Below are 16,568 nucleotides of genomic sequence, written 5' to 3'. Positions count from 1 at the left end.
CTAGGCAAGCCTGACTGCATTATTTAAACCCGTTTTCTCCCCGGGCGCGGGGATTAGGGGCTGCTCCTCAGCGAGGAAGAGCCGTTTGAGATGCCTCCCTCCTCGCCTCAGCGCAGAGCCCTGCGCCGCCATTACCCGCCCACAGCGCCCGCCGCCGCTCTGACAGGCGGAGAACTACAGCCCCCAGCATGCCTCGCGGGGGGCGCCGGCGGCGCCGGCGGGGCGCCGGGGAGGGGAAGGGGAGGGAGGCGGCGGCGCGGGGGCCGCCGGGAGTTGTAGTCCCCGCGGGGGCGGTGCGGCGGTGGCGGTGAACGGGCGGCGGGTGGGGAACGAACTACCGGGCTCGGGGAGGAAGCGGGGGCGGCGGGGCCGGCGCCGCCGCCGGGGCCGCGGCCCGGGGAGCGGGATGCGGTGGCGGCCCGGGACGCCGCCTCCCTGCTCGGGGCGGCACCATGCACCCGGCCGTGGCGGTGGGGCTGGTGTTCGGCGGCTGCTGCAGCAACGTGGTGTTCCTGGAGCTGCTGGCCAGGTGAGGGGGGGTGGGGGCGGAAAGCGGGGTTTGGGGGCAAAAATGGGGTTTGGGGGCAAAAACAGGGCTTGGGGGCAAAAACAGGGCTTGGGGGCAGGAGCAGGGTCAGGGGTAGGGTTGGGGGCAGGATTGGGGGCGGGTGCCGTGGGCTGGGGGCCGCGGGGGGAGCGGTGGTGGCACCCGGGGGGTTTGGGGGGGTCCCTGAGAGGATTTGGGGGGGGGGCACATGGGGCTGGGGCCGGCCCCGAGGGAGGCCGCAGCCCCCAAGGGGCCCTGTGGGGGGGCCCCCTGGCAGCATGGGGGGCGGCGGGGGGGGTCAAGCTGCGCCTCGCCGCCCAGCCGGTCCCCCGCCGCTCGGGGGTCGCCAACCCACGGTTTCTGTGGGTGTTTTGGGGGTTTCCCTCCGGTGGGTTTGGGCCTGCTGGCGCGGCGAGGCGTCAAGCATCCCGCCCGGCTGCCGGGGATCTCCTGGGCCCGCTGACAGCGGGCTGCACCGCACGGCAGTTTGGCCCCAAAGCGTCACCCCTTCCCACCCTCCCCCCCCAACCCCGACACCACCAGTGACGGTCAAAATCCTAAAGGAAAAACATGCAGGAGGAGGCTTGGGGCTGCGTGCCCTGCAAGCCGTCCCTCGGGACAGGGGCACGGGAACGCCATCCGCGTGGAAACGCGGTCTTCAGCAGCGTCACGCGGCGGTGAAGCCAGAGCGGTGAGGAGCGAGGCGAACCGCCAGACCGCAGAGAGAGGAGGGCCAGCCCTTGGGGTACGTCTGAGCATAAACGTCCCAGGCAGGCACGGCTTGGAGAAAGCGATGGCCCATTGGTTTTGTTGCCAGGGCGCAAAAGTGCTAGAACTGACTGGAAAAAAAAAAAAAAGTAATAACTGGACTAGTTGCGTGTCTGCGATCGTATCAAGTTAGTGTGGAGCGGCATCCCCTGACCGATCACTCAGTACAGTGTCCGTGCGCTACCATCATGCCCAGGCTTCAGAGGTTTAATAGTTGAAACCTGTCCCTACTTCCTCCCCACCCATCACCATCCCAGCTCGGGCAGGGAAAAAGGGAGTGCAAAACAGGGCCTGATTCTGTAACCCAGCGGTGAGAATATTTGCTTGGAAGTGGGAGGCCAGGACATGAGTCCATTCGCACAAGATTGCACAAACACTCAGCAATTGCCGAATAAATCAAGAAGCAGTTCCTGGAGGAGAGATCTTCCCGGGCAAGTTGTCCTTCCTCTGGGCAATTACTCTAACCGCTAAGCTGCTTAGTCAGGCTCTGCCTTTCCTGTCCGGCTTGTGCTGCAGCATCAGTGAGGGAGCTGAAGTGGGTCCCCTCCAGGTTTTCTGCATTGCCAGTGTGACTGCTGCCCTGGGAGACAGGAGGAACAGTCTGAATCCCTTTGAGATGAAGAGAGCTTGGATACAGGTTCTTCCCTTTGCTTGCCACCAGAGTTGTGTGTGGCTTTTGTGATTCAAAGCATTCATTTAAAATTATTTTATGTGCTTTGCCACCTCCTCTGGCCAGACCTTAAAATAGAAGCAAGCCACTTGGCCCTACTCAAAGGGGTGAATTAGGTGTCTAAACCCCAGAAGGGATTTTGAGCAGCAAATCACAGTAGTCCAACTGCAGTTATTTAGGAAGGAAGCTGCTTTTCAGACACAAGCTTCTCTTAAACATTTCCTCTCATTCACTTTAGGAATTCCTCTGTTTCTAGCAGCTACATTCCTGTGCTCCTCCCTTACCCTGTTCACCTTCAGTCCCTAAACTGGGATAACAGTTGGTATTTCTCTGTGTCCTGGTGCTGTCTGGAGCGAAAAGTCCCTCTGGAAGATGAATCTGCCCATGACAAGGAAAGTCATGTACTCCTGGAGCAGGATCACACAAAAGGCAGGGACCAGGCAAAGAGAGTCTAGTGAGGAACAACATAGGTGATTGGAAGAAATTTCCTCAGGATTTATGAGGAAAGAGTGAAGGAATGAGGACTGTTTAGTCTAGAGATGCCAGAGGAAAGACAAAAGGCTTCAAATGTGTGGAGAGTGGCTGCAGAGGAGAGGAAATAAATTGTTCTGCTGGCCTCTGAAGACAGGACCAGAAATAATGGGCTTAAATTCCTGTGAAAGGGATGTAAAGCAGACCAAAAAACAGGTTTGCTCCCTCTGAATGTAGTGGAGTGGGTCCCTAAGAAGGAGAGCATGGAAACCCCTCACTGGAGGTTTTCAAGAGCACGTTAAAGAAGGCCCCGTCAGAATCACAGAGAGATGCCTGGACAGGGCCTAGAAAGGCCATCCAGTCCATCCCATCTCCCTCGTTTGGATCAATGCGACCCATTCTGCTATCGGCCTTTCCTAGTTGACCCTGGGGGTTTGTCTTTACAGCTGTGTCTGAGCCACAGACAGAACTTAATTAGCCATTGTCACAGTGACAATAGCAACAGTGCTCCCACACCCTTGGGTCCTTAGACACATCCATTGCTGAACGTGCTGCTTCTGGGTTGGGAAACGGAGGCCCTCAAATCAGTGGAGCTCTACAAAAATGGTTACGAGCAGCAGGTTACAGCTGATGGTGGGATCAGAGAAGGGTGATGCGGTGATGCCTAAGTGATGTGTGCAACGTACGTACAGGCCGGATTAGAAAGCCAGTGTTTTGCACTTTGCCTTCTGAAGCTGTGTCCTTGTGAGCCGTCTTCCCTGTAGAGATGGTTGCAGCTCTGCATGGTAGACCTCAACAGGACTTCCTCCCTTTACGGTGCAGATGGCGGGTCTCACTATTCCGCAGGGTGGGTAGGGGCCATCTCAGGAATTCTCTCTCTGAAATGCAGAGCCTTTTGCAGTGACAGATGGAAATCCTGCTTGGAAGAGTGATTTGGATGTGCTGAACTGTCTGAAGGAGCGGATATTGCATTAAGGTTTCCCAGACTGGTGTGCAGAAATTGAGCTATTCTGTTTGTTCTCTGCTGAGCGTCAGTGTGAGAGCCGCGCTCTGGCAGTTTCATCCAACCACTTGCTAGACATCAACAGTCCAGGCAGTTCAGTCCTAGGAGGCAGGATGACAATTTTGGGATGCGCATCAGGCTGTTAGAGCTGCTGCTGGCTTTGTGGTCAGTTCTTTGGCCTCATGCTGTGGTCTAACAGCTGTTCCCCATCTCCGCTGGGACCATGCAACATGCTTGTAGACTGCTTGGGCAAGTTCTGAGGTTTAGATCAGGCTCCCAAGTCACAGCTGAGCCCTCTTAAGTTACAAGATTAACATTCACATCCGTGGTGAGTCCCCTCTGCTAGAGTAATGCTGTGCTGTGTGCTCTGAGTTGCTCTCTCTTGTACAGTACTCCCTCTTAGTAGGATTTCTACATTACTTCTGGAGGACTCTATATTAGTTGGCTACAGTTAAAGCAGTTCTTGGTTGATACCTCCAGACTTCCTGTCTTTTCTTTTAAGCCTATCAATGTGTTAGGATTTTGAGTCAAAGACATGGGCGGATGCAGCCTGGAGGTTTTTTTGTTTGTCTTTTCATTATCAATCAATACATAACCCTGTGTCAACGCTTTACTGATAGTGTGAGGTCATATGTACAGCAAGAGACTGAATGCAAAGATCAATGACTTGTGAGGACAATAAGAGTAATGCATGCAAACAATCTTGGTCTGTTCCAAGTTTATGCTTGCTTTCTGTTTTCCTACAGAGATAAGGTTTACAATCCTGCAGCCTGGCCTCTGTCACCGGTTCAGTATCTCTTCTCTTCCCTCAAGTAACTCTTGAACTTCCTATTACGTTGCACAGCAAGGCCTGAAGTCTCATAGATAATTGAGCTCTGAAAAATGTGAAAATTGTCAGGCGGATAAATGCTTGTCAGGTTGTCAGGGCGGATAAAGACTCAGGTTAGTGCCTGCCCCATGGGAAATGCAGGGAGACGGTGGCCTTTCCAGGTGCTTTTTGGTGGCAGCCAGCCAGGCAGTCAGCAAAGGGGTGGTGGTTTGCCAGTCAGCACCTGGGCAGCTTTGCATCTTCCAGAGCGCTGCTGCCTCTTTTGGGAAGCTGGAAGGATAACAGAAAAGCTTTTGGAGGAGACCAGGCCTGCCATCCAGGTGACAATTTGGTTACTCCTGTTCTCCAGCATACTTCTCAGCTTGCGTTCTGCAAAAGCAGGTCTAGATCCAATCTGTAACTACTTGTGACTGCATGTTGGGTGAGCAAACCATGTGCTTGTGCAACAGTGTGGAGAGTGGGGCTCAGCACCATGCAGCCTCTCCAGTGAGTCCTTGGCCTCCGTTTCTGGCTTGCACTGGAGAAACGGGAAGCACTCACTCAAGTTCCTCTATCTCCAGCTGCAAATGACAAAAAGCTTTCTGTGCATGATTCCTGATGTATGATAGCCCCATCTGAGCTTGATCATGTGCCTCCCAGGAAATCCTCTTCTGCTTCCCGTAAGCTTCTTAGAATGAAGGCAGAGTCTGCGGTACGCGTGCCTGCTAGGAACAGTTGTGCGCAGGGAGTGTGTGTTTAACATCAGGCTGTTACAGGCTGTCTTGCCCTCGTGTGTAATCCCTCTTCCCTCAGATCAGTCGCACAAGGTTGATTTGCTCAGAGGTGTTGTCATTTCTGCTAGCGAGGTAGTGATAACTGCAGTGCTCACGTCTTTCTGGCAGGAGAAAGATGCTCAGCCAGCAGGGCCTCTTCTTGGAGGTTGGACCCCTTGTGTGACTTTCAGTACTCTGTCGAGTTTGAAAAGCTCAGTACAAAGCGTGAAAACCTGGATATATAAGATAGTAAAGGCCATCCAGGTTGATGCTCACTCTGGGAATGTGAGCCGCTAACCTCTTTTCATTGCAGCCCAGTGCAGTATTCATACTCCATGGCATTGCTTGTCTTTCTTCTTGACATCTGCAGGCAGTTTCCAGGATGTGGGAACATAGTGACATTCTCCCAGTTCTTATTTATCGCGGTGGAAGGCTTTATCTTCGAAGCCAACTTTGGGAGGAAGCGGCCGGCCATACCAATAAGGTACAGTTGATCTAAAAGCTTTCGCTAGGCACAAATTGACTGGCTATCTATTATCTCAAGAAGTGTTTAATAAAAAAGCTTATCATTTATCCTGTCTAAATCCCATCCATTCTGCGGCATTCGCAAAGCCTCATTGAGAACCTGTCATGCCTGGTAAAAATATGAACCCTCGTTTATCGAGAATACTTAACAGGAAATTGCTATCAGATACTTTCCTACCCAAGGAGCATGGCTACACTTTGCACAGTGCGAGTCTGCTGCATTCAAAGTGCTCGTTGTCTCGCTGGGGCATGGTGCAACGGGCGTGAGAGAGAGAGGCTTGCCGGAAATCTAGCCAAATCCTCTTTCGCACTTCTCCATCAGGGCTGAGCTTGTCCTAGCAATAGCCTGGCATGTCTGCGCTCTCCTCCCTGGCACTCCGTGTCTCATGTAAAGTGAGGAGGTTTTGTGGTGCTCCTTGGCAGACCGCCTAGCAGGCGGCAAAACAGAGCGTTGTGCAGAGATCCTCATGACAGAAAGCTGAGGGCAAGTTTAGCACTGTTCAGGGCTTCATCGCTGCTGGGAGCTCCACTTTGCAGAGCCAGGGTGGCTCTATAGCCTCGGTATAGAACCGTGGAAGTGTTCAAGATAGATTTAAATGGTCTCTCCTTCCACTCGAGGTAGCGATGCCTGCTGGCAGAAATTGAATCTCCTCAAATCAAGCCTTGTCTTGTACCACAGTCCTTAGGAAAGAGGTGTCTGCAGGAAGTCCATGCTAAGAGATCCCAGTTGGTGTATCTTCAGCTTTTTTCCCTCTGGGATTAGCATGAGCTGAGCTGGTGCAGGTCTGTTCACGTCCCCTTTCAGGGACTTCCCCGCTATATCCACACTGGGATTGATTTCCTTATTAGTCCTTGTCACAGAGCCAAGAGCTAGGTGGGCCCCAGCTCAGCTCCAGGCCTGTCCTTGCACCATCCGATGTGTTCCCAGAACGTGGGAGGTACATGCCCAGCCGTGAACTGGTTTTGCCAACCACCACCTTGTTTTTGTGTTTCAGGTACTATCTCATAATGGTGGCCATGTTCTTCACTGTGAGTGTGGTGAATAACTATGCCCTGAACTTAAATATCGCCATGCCACTGCACATGATCTTCAGATCAGTGAGTACTGCCATACTGTCCTTTCCATCCTCTTGTGATGTCTCTTCTCATCATCTCTGCAAGCACTGTTCCTGGCACGCATATTCTGCCACCCTCTCATCCCCTGTGGACACCACAACCCTGTGCAAATACTGAATTACGGCTAAGTTGTGGGGAGAGCAGCTTTGCTCTGAACGCTCAGCTCTGGTTCTCATTTTCAATGTTGACCGTTAAGGTTACTGGACGGATGAGGAAACTGAGGCTCAAACAGGCTTCACTTTTTCCGAGGTGATGAGGAAGTAATGATGACAAAACCAAGCTCTGGCTAACAGCCCCGGATGGGCTGAATTGCTGACCAGAGAGATGCAGCTTTCCCTTCCATCACACAGCTAAACCAGGTGGTTCGTGTCATAGTGTAGGTGTCTTCCACCTATACTATTACCACATGGGCCTCTGCTCTGGAAGACTCTATTGAAAGCACATCTTCTTCACTTAAGTGTTTATAGATGAGTGTCTGGCTAAAACATCTGTTAAAATCAAAGAAAATGGAGCCTGGCTTTTGGAAATAACAGCTGAGTTCAAGAGATCTGCTGGGCCAGGGGCTGTTCTCCCACATCACGCTATGGGATTGAGATACATGAAATAAAGATAGTTTAAAAAGAAGAAAAACAGACAGCACTCTAGGAGCCCTGTCCCATATTAACCGTGAGGGATGATTCTTGAACAGCAGCCCACAAGTGTCTTGCAGTCAATCTACAGAGCCATACTGCTGTTCCCAGTTAAAATCATAGTGATTTGGCTGCATGCTGGTCTGTAGCAGGCACTGGAGTGAGCCAAGAAAGGGAGAGACCTGCTGGCAAAGAGATTCTAGTAGCCTTTTTGCTCCAGCATCCTTGTTCCCAAGTTACCCAGCTCGACTTCTCTCCTGCTCCTAGCTGAAAGGAGACTCCCCCAACCTTGCCCGTCTCCATGCTCCTGTCCTGGCATTTTGTTGGTGTTTTTGTGTTAGTTGTATCAATTATGCTGTGTTTCTCCGGGCGGGAGCCCCAATCCATGAAAATTTGACACACTGACCTTTTGTTTTGTTTCTCTCCTTCTCTCCTCCTTTCCCCAGGGCTCTCTCATAGCAAGCATGGCTCTAGGTGTCATCATTTTGAAAAAAAGGTAAATTGCAGGTACCTTTCTTGTTTCATCAGGGAAAACTCTGCCACTGATTTAATCCTGGTTGGTGTTGAGTGACTTCCCCTTTCCCATTAAATATCCTTGCTTTATTGGTGGGGAAACTGGAGCACAAAAATGTGGGAAGAAATGGTCAAGGCATGGACTAGAGACCTGAGTAATTTCCTCTTCTGCCCTCCCACCACCCCTCACTCCTTCATTTAAGACAAGCATTGACTGAAGAGAGCCTTTAAACAGGACTGCAGCCCTATAAGTTTGCCCTTTTCTTTCCTCTTGCCTGCGTGAGTCCAATATCACTCCTGATGGACAGGGCAGCAGGGTCCTCCCAGCTGCTTGGGATCTGGCTGTGGGCACATATTCTGCCACTCCATCACTATGGAAGGACCCACGCTGGCTTGATTTGAGAGTGATCCTTTTCTACAGGCAAGGAGATCTTGGTCCGAATGGTCCTTTTTGCTGTGGTTGGAGTACGTTGGCCTTCTCTCCCCAGTCATGTACTGGGCTAGATAATGAGTATGTGCCCATTACCTCAGGTTCATACTGGCTCAGTGGAGCAAAATGTATTGCCAGGGAGTAGTGGATGAACACCGTGAGGCCAGGCTGCGTCACTAACATCTCTGTTCTCCCCCTGTGCAGGTACAGCATATCTAAATACACATCCATAGCCTTGGTGTCCGTGGGGATCTTCACCTGCACTTTCATGTCTGCGAAGCAAGTGGTAAGGATTGTAAAGGGCCTGAGGACACAGCCATGAACCTTATTAAGAGGAAGAACTGCCCTGGGCATCTTCATCAGTAATTGCTTTTGACTGGCTATTAGTGGCGAGACAAGACATCTCCTAGCTCTAGATCTGCTCCCCACATGCACTTGTTCCTGGTTGCTTTATTTACCTGTAGGGAGGAGAGAAGGGACTCACACATGACCATGATTTAACTTAATTACAGCTGCCTTTTATCCCATGTTACTCTGGTTACTTTTTGCTGAGAATGAACCATTATTTTTTTCCCACACAATAACAGCTGCAAGCTCTTTTTTTCTTGCCCTTATTGTTAGGAGCTGGTGAATCTTAGACAAAACCCAGCCATCTTAAAACTTCGCTGTCTTTATCACAGAACAAACTGTCAGGTTTCAAGCTAGAATTTTCCAGCCTGTTGTCATCCAACGTGACTTTCTGTGACCCTTGAAATGAAGTGCATGTGCTTGGAGAATGGGAGGGAGTGAAGGAAATCTGTGTGTAACACCAGCCTGGGCTTTTCTTGGGTCAGCACGCACCTCCCGGTTTTGACAACTAAACAACTAAAGACAGAAAAGTAGTATAAAGAGGTGGTCAAGTGAAAACTGGTTTCACTTAATCCAACTCTGAGAGTTTGGAAATGAAGCAAGGCTGCCAGACCTTTTAAACCCCATCATTTAATAGCTGCTTATACTCTTGGGGTATCTGAGGAAGGTCTGTGCTATGCAGCCTTGCTCTGCGTTAATCCACATTAATTCTCAGCAGGCACGGGGATTTGATGCAGCACGCAGAGTTGAGACTAGCTCATGGTAAATGTGAGTAATGTAACTTGCCCTAAGCCACAGTGAAAGAGAGTTGAGCCAAGTCACGTTATCTAGCATTTTGCCCTTGGCTAGCAGCGTCTGCAGGCCTGGTTCCCTCAACGTCTCAACCACAAGCCAGAATTCTGGTTTAGGTACCTGACCAGAACTTGGCCAGAGCTCTTGTTCTCTCCTGCACAACCACCTCTGAGAAGAAGACAGAGCTTCCTGCCAATGAGCAGTTTGTGAAAGCTTGCTAGGAGACACTGAATGTTTTCCTTGTCGAAAAGCTCAGTCTCTGGCTGTGCCAGGGCATTTTCTTGAGAAAGATCCTTTCTCAATCAGACATTTACGCTTTCAGTTGGAACCTGGTGGATTCCCCAAAGTAAAGATGAAAGTGAAATGTGCTGTGGTTGCCATCTCCTTTGTTCAGCCAGGAAAGCAACTCCAGAGAATGTGAGACCTTGGGCACTCTTTGATTTATGGGCTTACTTGGAGCACAATACACAAACCAAAAATGAGGTCGAGACAGGCCTGAATGAACTGCGGGACATGGTGGCTCACAGTGACTGTGTGATGTGTCTCCTTCCTCCAGGCATCTGACTCCAGCTTAAACGAAGAGGACGGACTCCGGGCTTTCATGTGGTGGATGCTAGGTATGTGAGTGCCGCATCTCCAGCCAGCCTTGCTGGGATACTGGCAGGACTCTGCTCTCGGATGGCTGATCCTTGGCTGTGTGGTTGTGCGAAGCAGACTGAGGTGGGAGTCCCGGAACTGAGGTTAAGTTGTGCTGAGCATCTAATGGATGTTGGTTTGCAAAGAATGGCATTTCTGTGGCACTCAGTGGCTTTGTGCAATGAAATTCCCTTCGTTTGATCGAGTCAAATATAACGACTAAAGCATTTCTATCAGGCAGTGGCTTAGTAACAGAATGAGTCTACGGTTTTGCACAATACTTTCCAGCAATAAATGAAAAATCATATTAGTATTAAATGAAGGGCAGACTCCAGCCACTGTCCCATATTGCCGGTGTAGCTCTGAAGCGAGGCATTCCCATCTCTGCATAGGCTAGAAAACAAGTTCTCTGTGCAGGTAACCATGAAATAGTGTCATGACAAGTACATCTCATCCTCAGTTGAAGTCAGGGAGGGTTTTTTCTTTTAAAAAGCCACCATTTTAATAGCCCAACTCTGTACATTTACATCAGACACAAGTTTGACCTGCGTGTTTGTAGACATCAGCTTGATTTCTCCCTACCTACCCTCCCTGCCCGATTTATCTCATGCTATGAGCTATGCTGCAGTGAGGGAGAGGGGCTGAAGTGTACATTCAGCACAGTATTTCATGGAGGAGTCTCTACAATCTGGTGCTTGAGTCTATTTTTATACCTACAACCCAGATTTGTTTATGGCTTTTGAGGGTACATGGGGTTGATGTTATAACACTAATAACAAACAACTGTGTACCTGGTAATCTCTTTGCCGAGGCAGCCACCAAGTCTGCCTGCCAGGTCCGACTACTTGTTTTTAAGAGCTGATCTTTTCAGACATCTCTTGGGCACAGAAACCTTTGTAAGAAGGTACCTATGTCCCCGAGGCCATTTTGAATGTTCCCCCCATCTTACCAATTCTGGATGTTTTGGCTTCTCTCACTGTTTTCTTTCAGCAAAAGCCAAATCGTGGGAATCCCTGAGCTGGCTGACTTGAGGTGTGCCACGCTCGGGCAACGCTGCAAGGCTGTGTTTCTGTTCCAGGTATCGGTGCACTCACCTTCGCCCTCCTCATGTCTGCCAGGATGGGGATTTTCCAGGAGACGCTGTATAAGCAGTTTGGGAAGCACTCCAAAGAGGCCCTGTTTTACAATGTAAGCCACCATATCTTTTCTGTTGCTTTCACTGGACGGACACGGCTCCGAAGAGAGTCCTTTCCCCTCCCACCCTGCAATCAAAGCCCTATACACAGCACTGAGCTATTTCAAACTAGAACAGTGTCAGCTCCATGTGTTTTTCAGACTCCCAAAAGCTTCCCGTGGAGGTGCAGCCCATGTAGCGAATTTTAAACGCACTGATAGGAGTCTTGACTTTCTGAATTCCACTGTAATTACTCCGCAGCCCCCCTTCCAGCAGCAGTCTGGTGACTTCTCTAAAATGGTGCTTTGCATGGAGGACACCTTAAGGAAGGTAGAGAGTTTCACAGTAAAAGCTGAAGGGGGAAGAGAGACGCTGAGCTGTACTGCAGGAGGGGAATGGGTCAGGAAGAAAGCTACAGGCTGCTAGTAGACTCCTCTTGATCCCATCTTTCCTCTTTGCTCCTCAGAGAGAATGAGTGGTTTGGTGCAATAGGTGCATGGGACACGTTAAAGACAGGCAGCCTTCCTGAGGCAGGAATCCAAAGGATCACGTGCTGTAATGCCAGAGCAGTGAAGTGTGTGCCCTCATCTGTGGAGATGTGTGAGGCGTGTTTCCCCCAGATAGGGAGTGGGGGGAGCGTTCACGTAATGTGTTGACATCCTGCCTTTTTGCTTTCTCTCTCCAGCATGCATTACCACTCCCCGGCTTTCTCCTCCTTGCCCCAAACATCTACCACCATGCAGTCCTCTTCAGCCAGTCTGGTGAGTGTTGCACACATGGATCCTTGCTGCTGTACCTTTTCTCTCCTCTGGGAAATGCTTTAGGAAGCTCACAGGCCGGCAGTTGTGCAAGTCACACTGTTGCCTCTGGGTGTTCAAGCCCTTTGCAGGTGGGAAGGAAAGAAAAAAAACCACACTGCCTTGAGGACATTGTCCAGCCTCTTCTCCATGGTGGGCCAGATGCCAGCGCGCTTGGACAAGTGATAGCTGATGACTGCTAAGAGCCTGGCCACAGGCAGTGGGCTGCTGACACTGCACGTGCCTGTACCCCAGGCCATTCACCTGGTGCCACTGCAGGTGACGAAGTTAAGCCATGAGTTATGGTTTGGATCATTCTGGTTAAAACCCTGGTTTCTCATTAACGCACACCCATTGGGCTCAGCCATATTTCTCATCCATCTTCAGTTGTGTGTCTGCCTAAGTTTAATAGTAAAATTCACTGGGCTTTTCCAATGTAGATGAGCTGCCTATATGCTGCTCCTGATTTTGGGAAACTGCTGGGGTCTTTGCTGGATGGGTTCACCAGTTCTCAAAATCCCCTTTGGGAGGAGAGATGTTTGCATGCATAGATCACTTTAGCCTGTTCATTAATATCATTGCAAAGTATTTCTAGCAAGTTACACCCCTCTCCTCTAGGAAAACCTAATGAAAACATGAGATAGGTGACTCCTGGGGAAAGGAACATGCTAGTTCAAAACAGGAGTAACAGAACCAGATCTTCAGCCATGGGTGTAAACACTGATCCGTTGGCTTAAGTTTTGTTCGTACTGCGCAGGCTTTCCCAGGCTGGCACTGGGAGCCTCTCCGAGCAACTTGGTACTGCATGATTCGTTCATCCTGTTTTGACAATGGGAAAGTCCTGATACAAGACAGCAAGACAGATCTTTTCTTTTTAAGTCCTTTTTCTTAGCCTACTTCTTCCTCTGTCTTCCCTTCCTCCCCACAGAAGTCCATGCTGAAACATCTACACACTCTCTTGTATTTGTTATTTATTGCAGTAAGAACAAGGTAATTGTCCGTTTGGAGCAAAATCAAAACGTGCCCACATTTCAGTCTGCAAATGCAGCAAAAGCCTCATGGAGCTTCAGCGTGTCACAGGTTATGGTCCATCCTCAACAGGAGAGAGGCATGTTCAGCTTCCTTGCATCTCTCCTTAGCGTTAGCAGGGTAGTGACCTTGGTCCCTTCCAGCCCATGCAGGTGTAACGTCTCCCAGGCAGCCAGGCCTACAGCAGCTAGCGTTTGCCTCAACCTGTTGATGTTGATGGGCCTCCCATCTCTAGGGCTTTGCTCTCTGATCCTGCTTTCTGTCCATGCAAGCCCGCTCCAGGTCTCTCACATGGCTGATATCTCTGGGGTAGGAACTGACTGTTTGGCCTCCTGTGGCTTCTCTTCAAAGCGGACCACGTAACACAGTCTCAGCACTGCTGGAAGTTGATCCAAGGCTGGATGTGAGTTTCTCACTTCCCTTTCTCCCCGCAGAGCCATTCCAGGTCCCAGTGATTGGGCTGACCCTGCCAATCATGTGGTTCTACCTCCTCATGAACGTCATCACTCAGTATCCTTTGAATGCACAACTCGGACAAGCTGCGGAGATGGCAGTGGGGTGGGGGAGGAGGAATGGGGTGAGGGTCCTGAGCCTTCCCTGCATTTGGGAGCTGATGTTCATGTTACTGTTGGAGAAAGAAGAGTGGAATTTAACCTGGGGCTTCTGTTTTTTCCAGGACAGCTGAAATCTGCTAGTGGAGCAGCTAGGCTCCCCTGCCACAGTGGTATCAAATTTGCACAGCTCCGTGCATGTTGCACCATGCCCTCCTACTTCTGATGCTCCTCCATGAAACCTCCTCCTTTCATCTGCCTTGTTTTTGCCCTCTTGGGGGAGGAGAGGGGACTTTCTTTTCCTCCCCAGTTGCTGATCCGCTGCAGGGTTGAAATGGAGAAGTCTTATTTTGGCTTCCCTTGGTTACACGGCTGGTGCAGTTAACCCTCCGTGCCATTTACCCTTTGCCTACATGGTAGAAATGTTGAGCTGAGGAGAAGGGAATTTTATTCCCTGTGTAACTAAAAGGGAATTTCTTCTGGGTTTGGGCAAGAAGGACAGAAAAGGGTTAGTACTACAGTGTGGGGAAGGCTCGGACACTCCAGCTTGAACTAGCGTGGTTTTGTCCCAGAGAGAGGGTGGTGGGGCTAATCCAGTGCCCCATCCTTCTGCATTCCCAAAGGCCTGCACAGGCAACCCTCCCTCTTCAGCCCCGCTGCCCCCTTACCTCTGCCCACCCAGATACGTCTGCATCCGGGGTGTCTTCATCCTCACCACGGAGTGCACCTCCCTCACCGTCACGCTGGTGGTGACGCTGCGCAAGTTCGTCAGCCTCATCTTCTCCATCCTCTACTTCCGCAACCCCTTCACGGCCTGGCACTGGCTGGGCACCTTCTTTGTCTTCGTGGGGACTCTCATGTACACGGAGGTGTGGAACAGCCTCGGGCCCCTCCTGGCCCGCTGGAGGAAGAGGCCGAAGCAGGAATAACGGCCGGGGACTCTCTGCAGGGACCTTTTTAATGTTTTATAGAGCAGAGCAGTAGGGAATCCCCCAGAGGGGGGTTGTTTTTATAACACAGGGGAGGTGCTGGCTGTGCCAAGCTCCTGGGAAACGTGAAGCCCCCACCAGGGATCAGCGTGTACTGGATCATGGAGGGAGGTTATGGTTATTTTCGCAAGATTGCATTTTTTTTATGCAATCCCTCTTCCTTCCACTTTTTTTTTTTTTAATAACCCTTTCTAAATAACGTAAAGGCTGACCCAGCTGTTAGGTGCCCAACCCTGTTATGGTACTGTTGTGCACTCCTCCCAGCTTTGGCAAGCTGGACCCTGAGCCTATTTGGTGCCGTCCATGAGAATCCAGGTTGCTGCAGTGGATAGCTGAGCCACGGGGAACTGCTGGACACTGTTGTTAGTGCAGCAGATTCTTAGTTACACTGGAAATGCCAGGCCTGGTTGTTAATCTGAGTCCTTGTTGCCCGATCCTGCCACCTTTGCTGGGAAAGCGTTGGATAGGCGTGTAGCTACCACCTTCTCCAGAGCCTTGCAGTCTCCCCAGCAGATCTTCCACTGGGGAATGGCTCGGGGCCACTGAGCCCCCATCACTTGTAGCAGGACCCAACTGGGAACCTGAGGAAACCAAAAAAGGGGTGATGCTGAGGGGACAGAAAATCCCACCGTGTCCTTCTCAAGGGGATGGTGAAGTGCTGTCGAGGCTTAGCTCAGTCCTCCTCAGACATCCCTGAGATACCTAACCGGCAGGGGGGTATCATGGGTTCCTCGTGTTTCTGTGAGGTCCTTAGCAGAGGTCACTTCTCAGTCACTTCTTCCTCCTTGTCCCCTCATGGCGAGTGTGGACATAGGGGCTTCGTAACCAGCAGTCAGCGCCACAAACTGTGCTGAGCCCCAACGGGCCTGTGGTCCCCCAGGGACACCCCCCCATCCTCAGTGTGTGGGTGGTGCTAAGAAAATTAAGAAAGACCAGTACAGCTGAGCTTATTTCTGCTGCTAGTGGGAGGGTTGTTCTTACTCCTCCTTCACAAAGAGGAAGGACCTGGTTACCTCCCTCAGTTCTCCCCTTTCGTTTTCTTCTCCTGCTCCTTGGGCATTTGCTTCCCTCGTGGCGTTTCTGCAGGGCTGCCCCCATGGCAGTGCCCTGCGGCATGGCAGCATCCATCCGGCATGGGTCTGGCGTCCCTTGGCATTAACCGCTCACCCGGAGCAGGGATGCTGAGTCCAGCCGGCCGAGCCGAATGGGATGCGTGGCCAGCTCACTTGCATCCGAACAACCCGGAGCTTGTGGATTCACTGCGCATCTTGCCTCCAGTGCAGAATAGAGAGCAAAAAAGCAGCAAAAAGTCCTTTGATGTCCCCTCCAAATGAGTGGGAGAGAGGATTTGAGAGCAGCAACGATGCACAGGCATTCCCTGTTGGACTTGTGCTTCCAAGCAAAGTACAGGTTATAAAGCCACCGGTCTTGTGCCAGCTGGTTTTAGGGCTGTTAAATGGATCGGTCCCCTATGGGGACTGTGCAGGGCCCCATAGGAGCTGTGGGTGCCTTTCCCTGTGCATGCAGGTGATGCGTTTAGCTCAGCGCGGTGAGGACCAGCAGCTGCAGCTGGTCGAGGAGCTGTGGTTGGGCAGAGCAAGGTTGAGCACGCAGCCTTGTCTCGTTCCTGCAGAGCAGCTGGGAGCACACGCGCTGAATTTTCTGCTGTCTTGATTTTCCTGGAGCACATTGTTATCATCGTGATACCACCCCTGCTCAGCCATGGTATTTAAGGTATCCGGCAATATCAGTCTCGTTTGCATTGAGCTTGGACAAATAAGGACAGTGACTATACCGTTGGTTCACCACTGGACGACCCGATGGCTTCCAGCCTCGGTGTTTGCAGCTCCATCAGCGTTAAACCTGCATTCATGCTGACGGGATCTGAAGGTCAGTCCTTCCTGCAAATGATAAAACCGTGAGCAGGCGGGAGGGCTCAGGCCAAAAGAGTTTTTCCCTTCTGGTTTTGATTTTTCCTGCACCTGTAAAACCTCTTGCA

The 16,568-nt window shown here is 51.1% G+C and overlaps 1 protein-coding gene across 1 annotated transcript; it reads left to right on the top strand.

Moving 5' to 3' along the window:
* Positions 1-385: 385 nt before the first annotated feature.
* On the top strand, positions 386-16,568 carry SLC35B4 (solute carrier family 35 member B4). The gene is made up of 10 exons (XM_067317546.1): positions 386-529; positions 5,411-5,524; positions 6,561-6,663; positions 7,757-7,806; positions 8,458-8,539; positions 9,950-10,010; positions 11,108-11,217; positions 11,889-11,964; positions 13,464-13,539; positions 14,263-16,568. Exons 1-10 carry the CDS (start codon positions 453-455, stop codon positions 14,507-14,509), a joined length of 996 nt encoding a protein of 331 aa, XP_067173647.1. The 5' UTR covers positions 386-452; the 3' UTR covers positions 14,510-16,568.

This window comes from Apteryx mantelli, chromosome 1 (assembly GCF_036417845.1).
Source record: "Apteryx mantelli isolate bAptMan1 chromosome 1, bAptMan1.hap1, whole genome shotgun sequence".
Classification (NCBI taxonomy): Eukaryota; Metazoa; Chordata; class Aves; order Apterygiformes; family Apterygidae; genus Apteryx; species Apteryx mantelli.
This window is presented reverse-complemented; position numbering and strand designations above follow the sequence as displayed.

Bases quoted from the DNA above. Each gene is read 5' to 3' on its own strand.
- SLC35B4 (XM_067317546.1), top strand. From the start codon at position 453: ATGCACCCGGCCGTGGCGGTGGGGCTGGTGTTCGGCGGCTGCTGCAGC. The intron at 8,540-9,949 runs GTAAGGATTGTA...TCCTTCCTCCAG, and splicing joins TCATGTCTGCGAAGCAAGTG to GCATCTGACTCCAGCTTAAA. The intron at 10,011-11,107 runs GTATGTGAGTGC...TTTCTGTTCCAG, and splicing joins TTTCATGTGGTGGATGCTAG to GTATCGGTGCACTCACCTTC.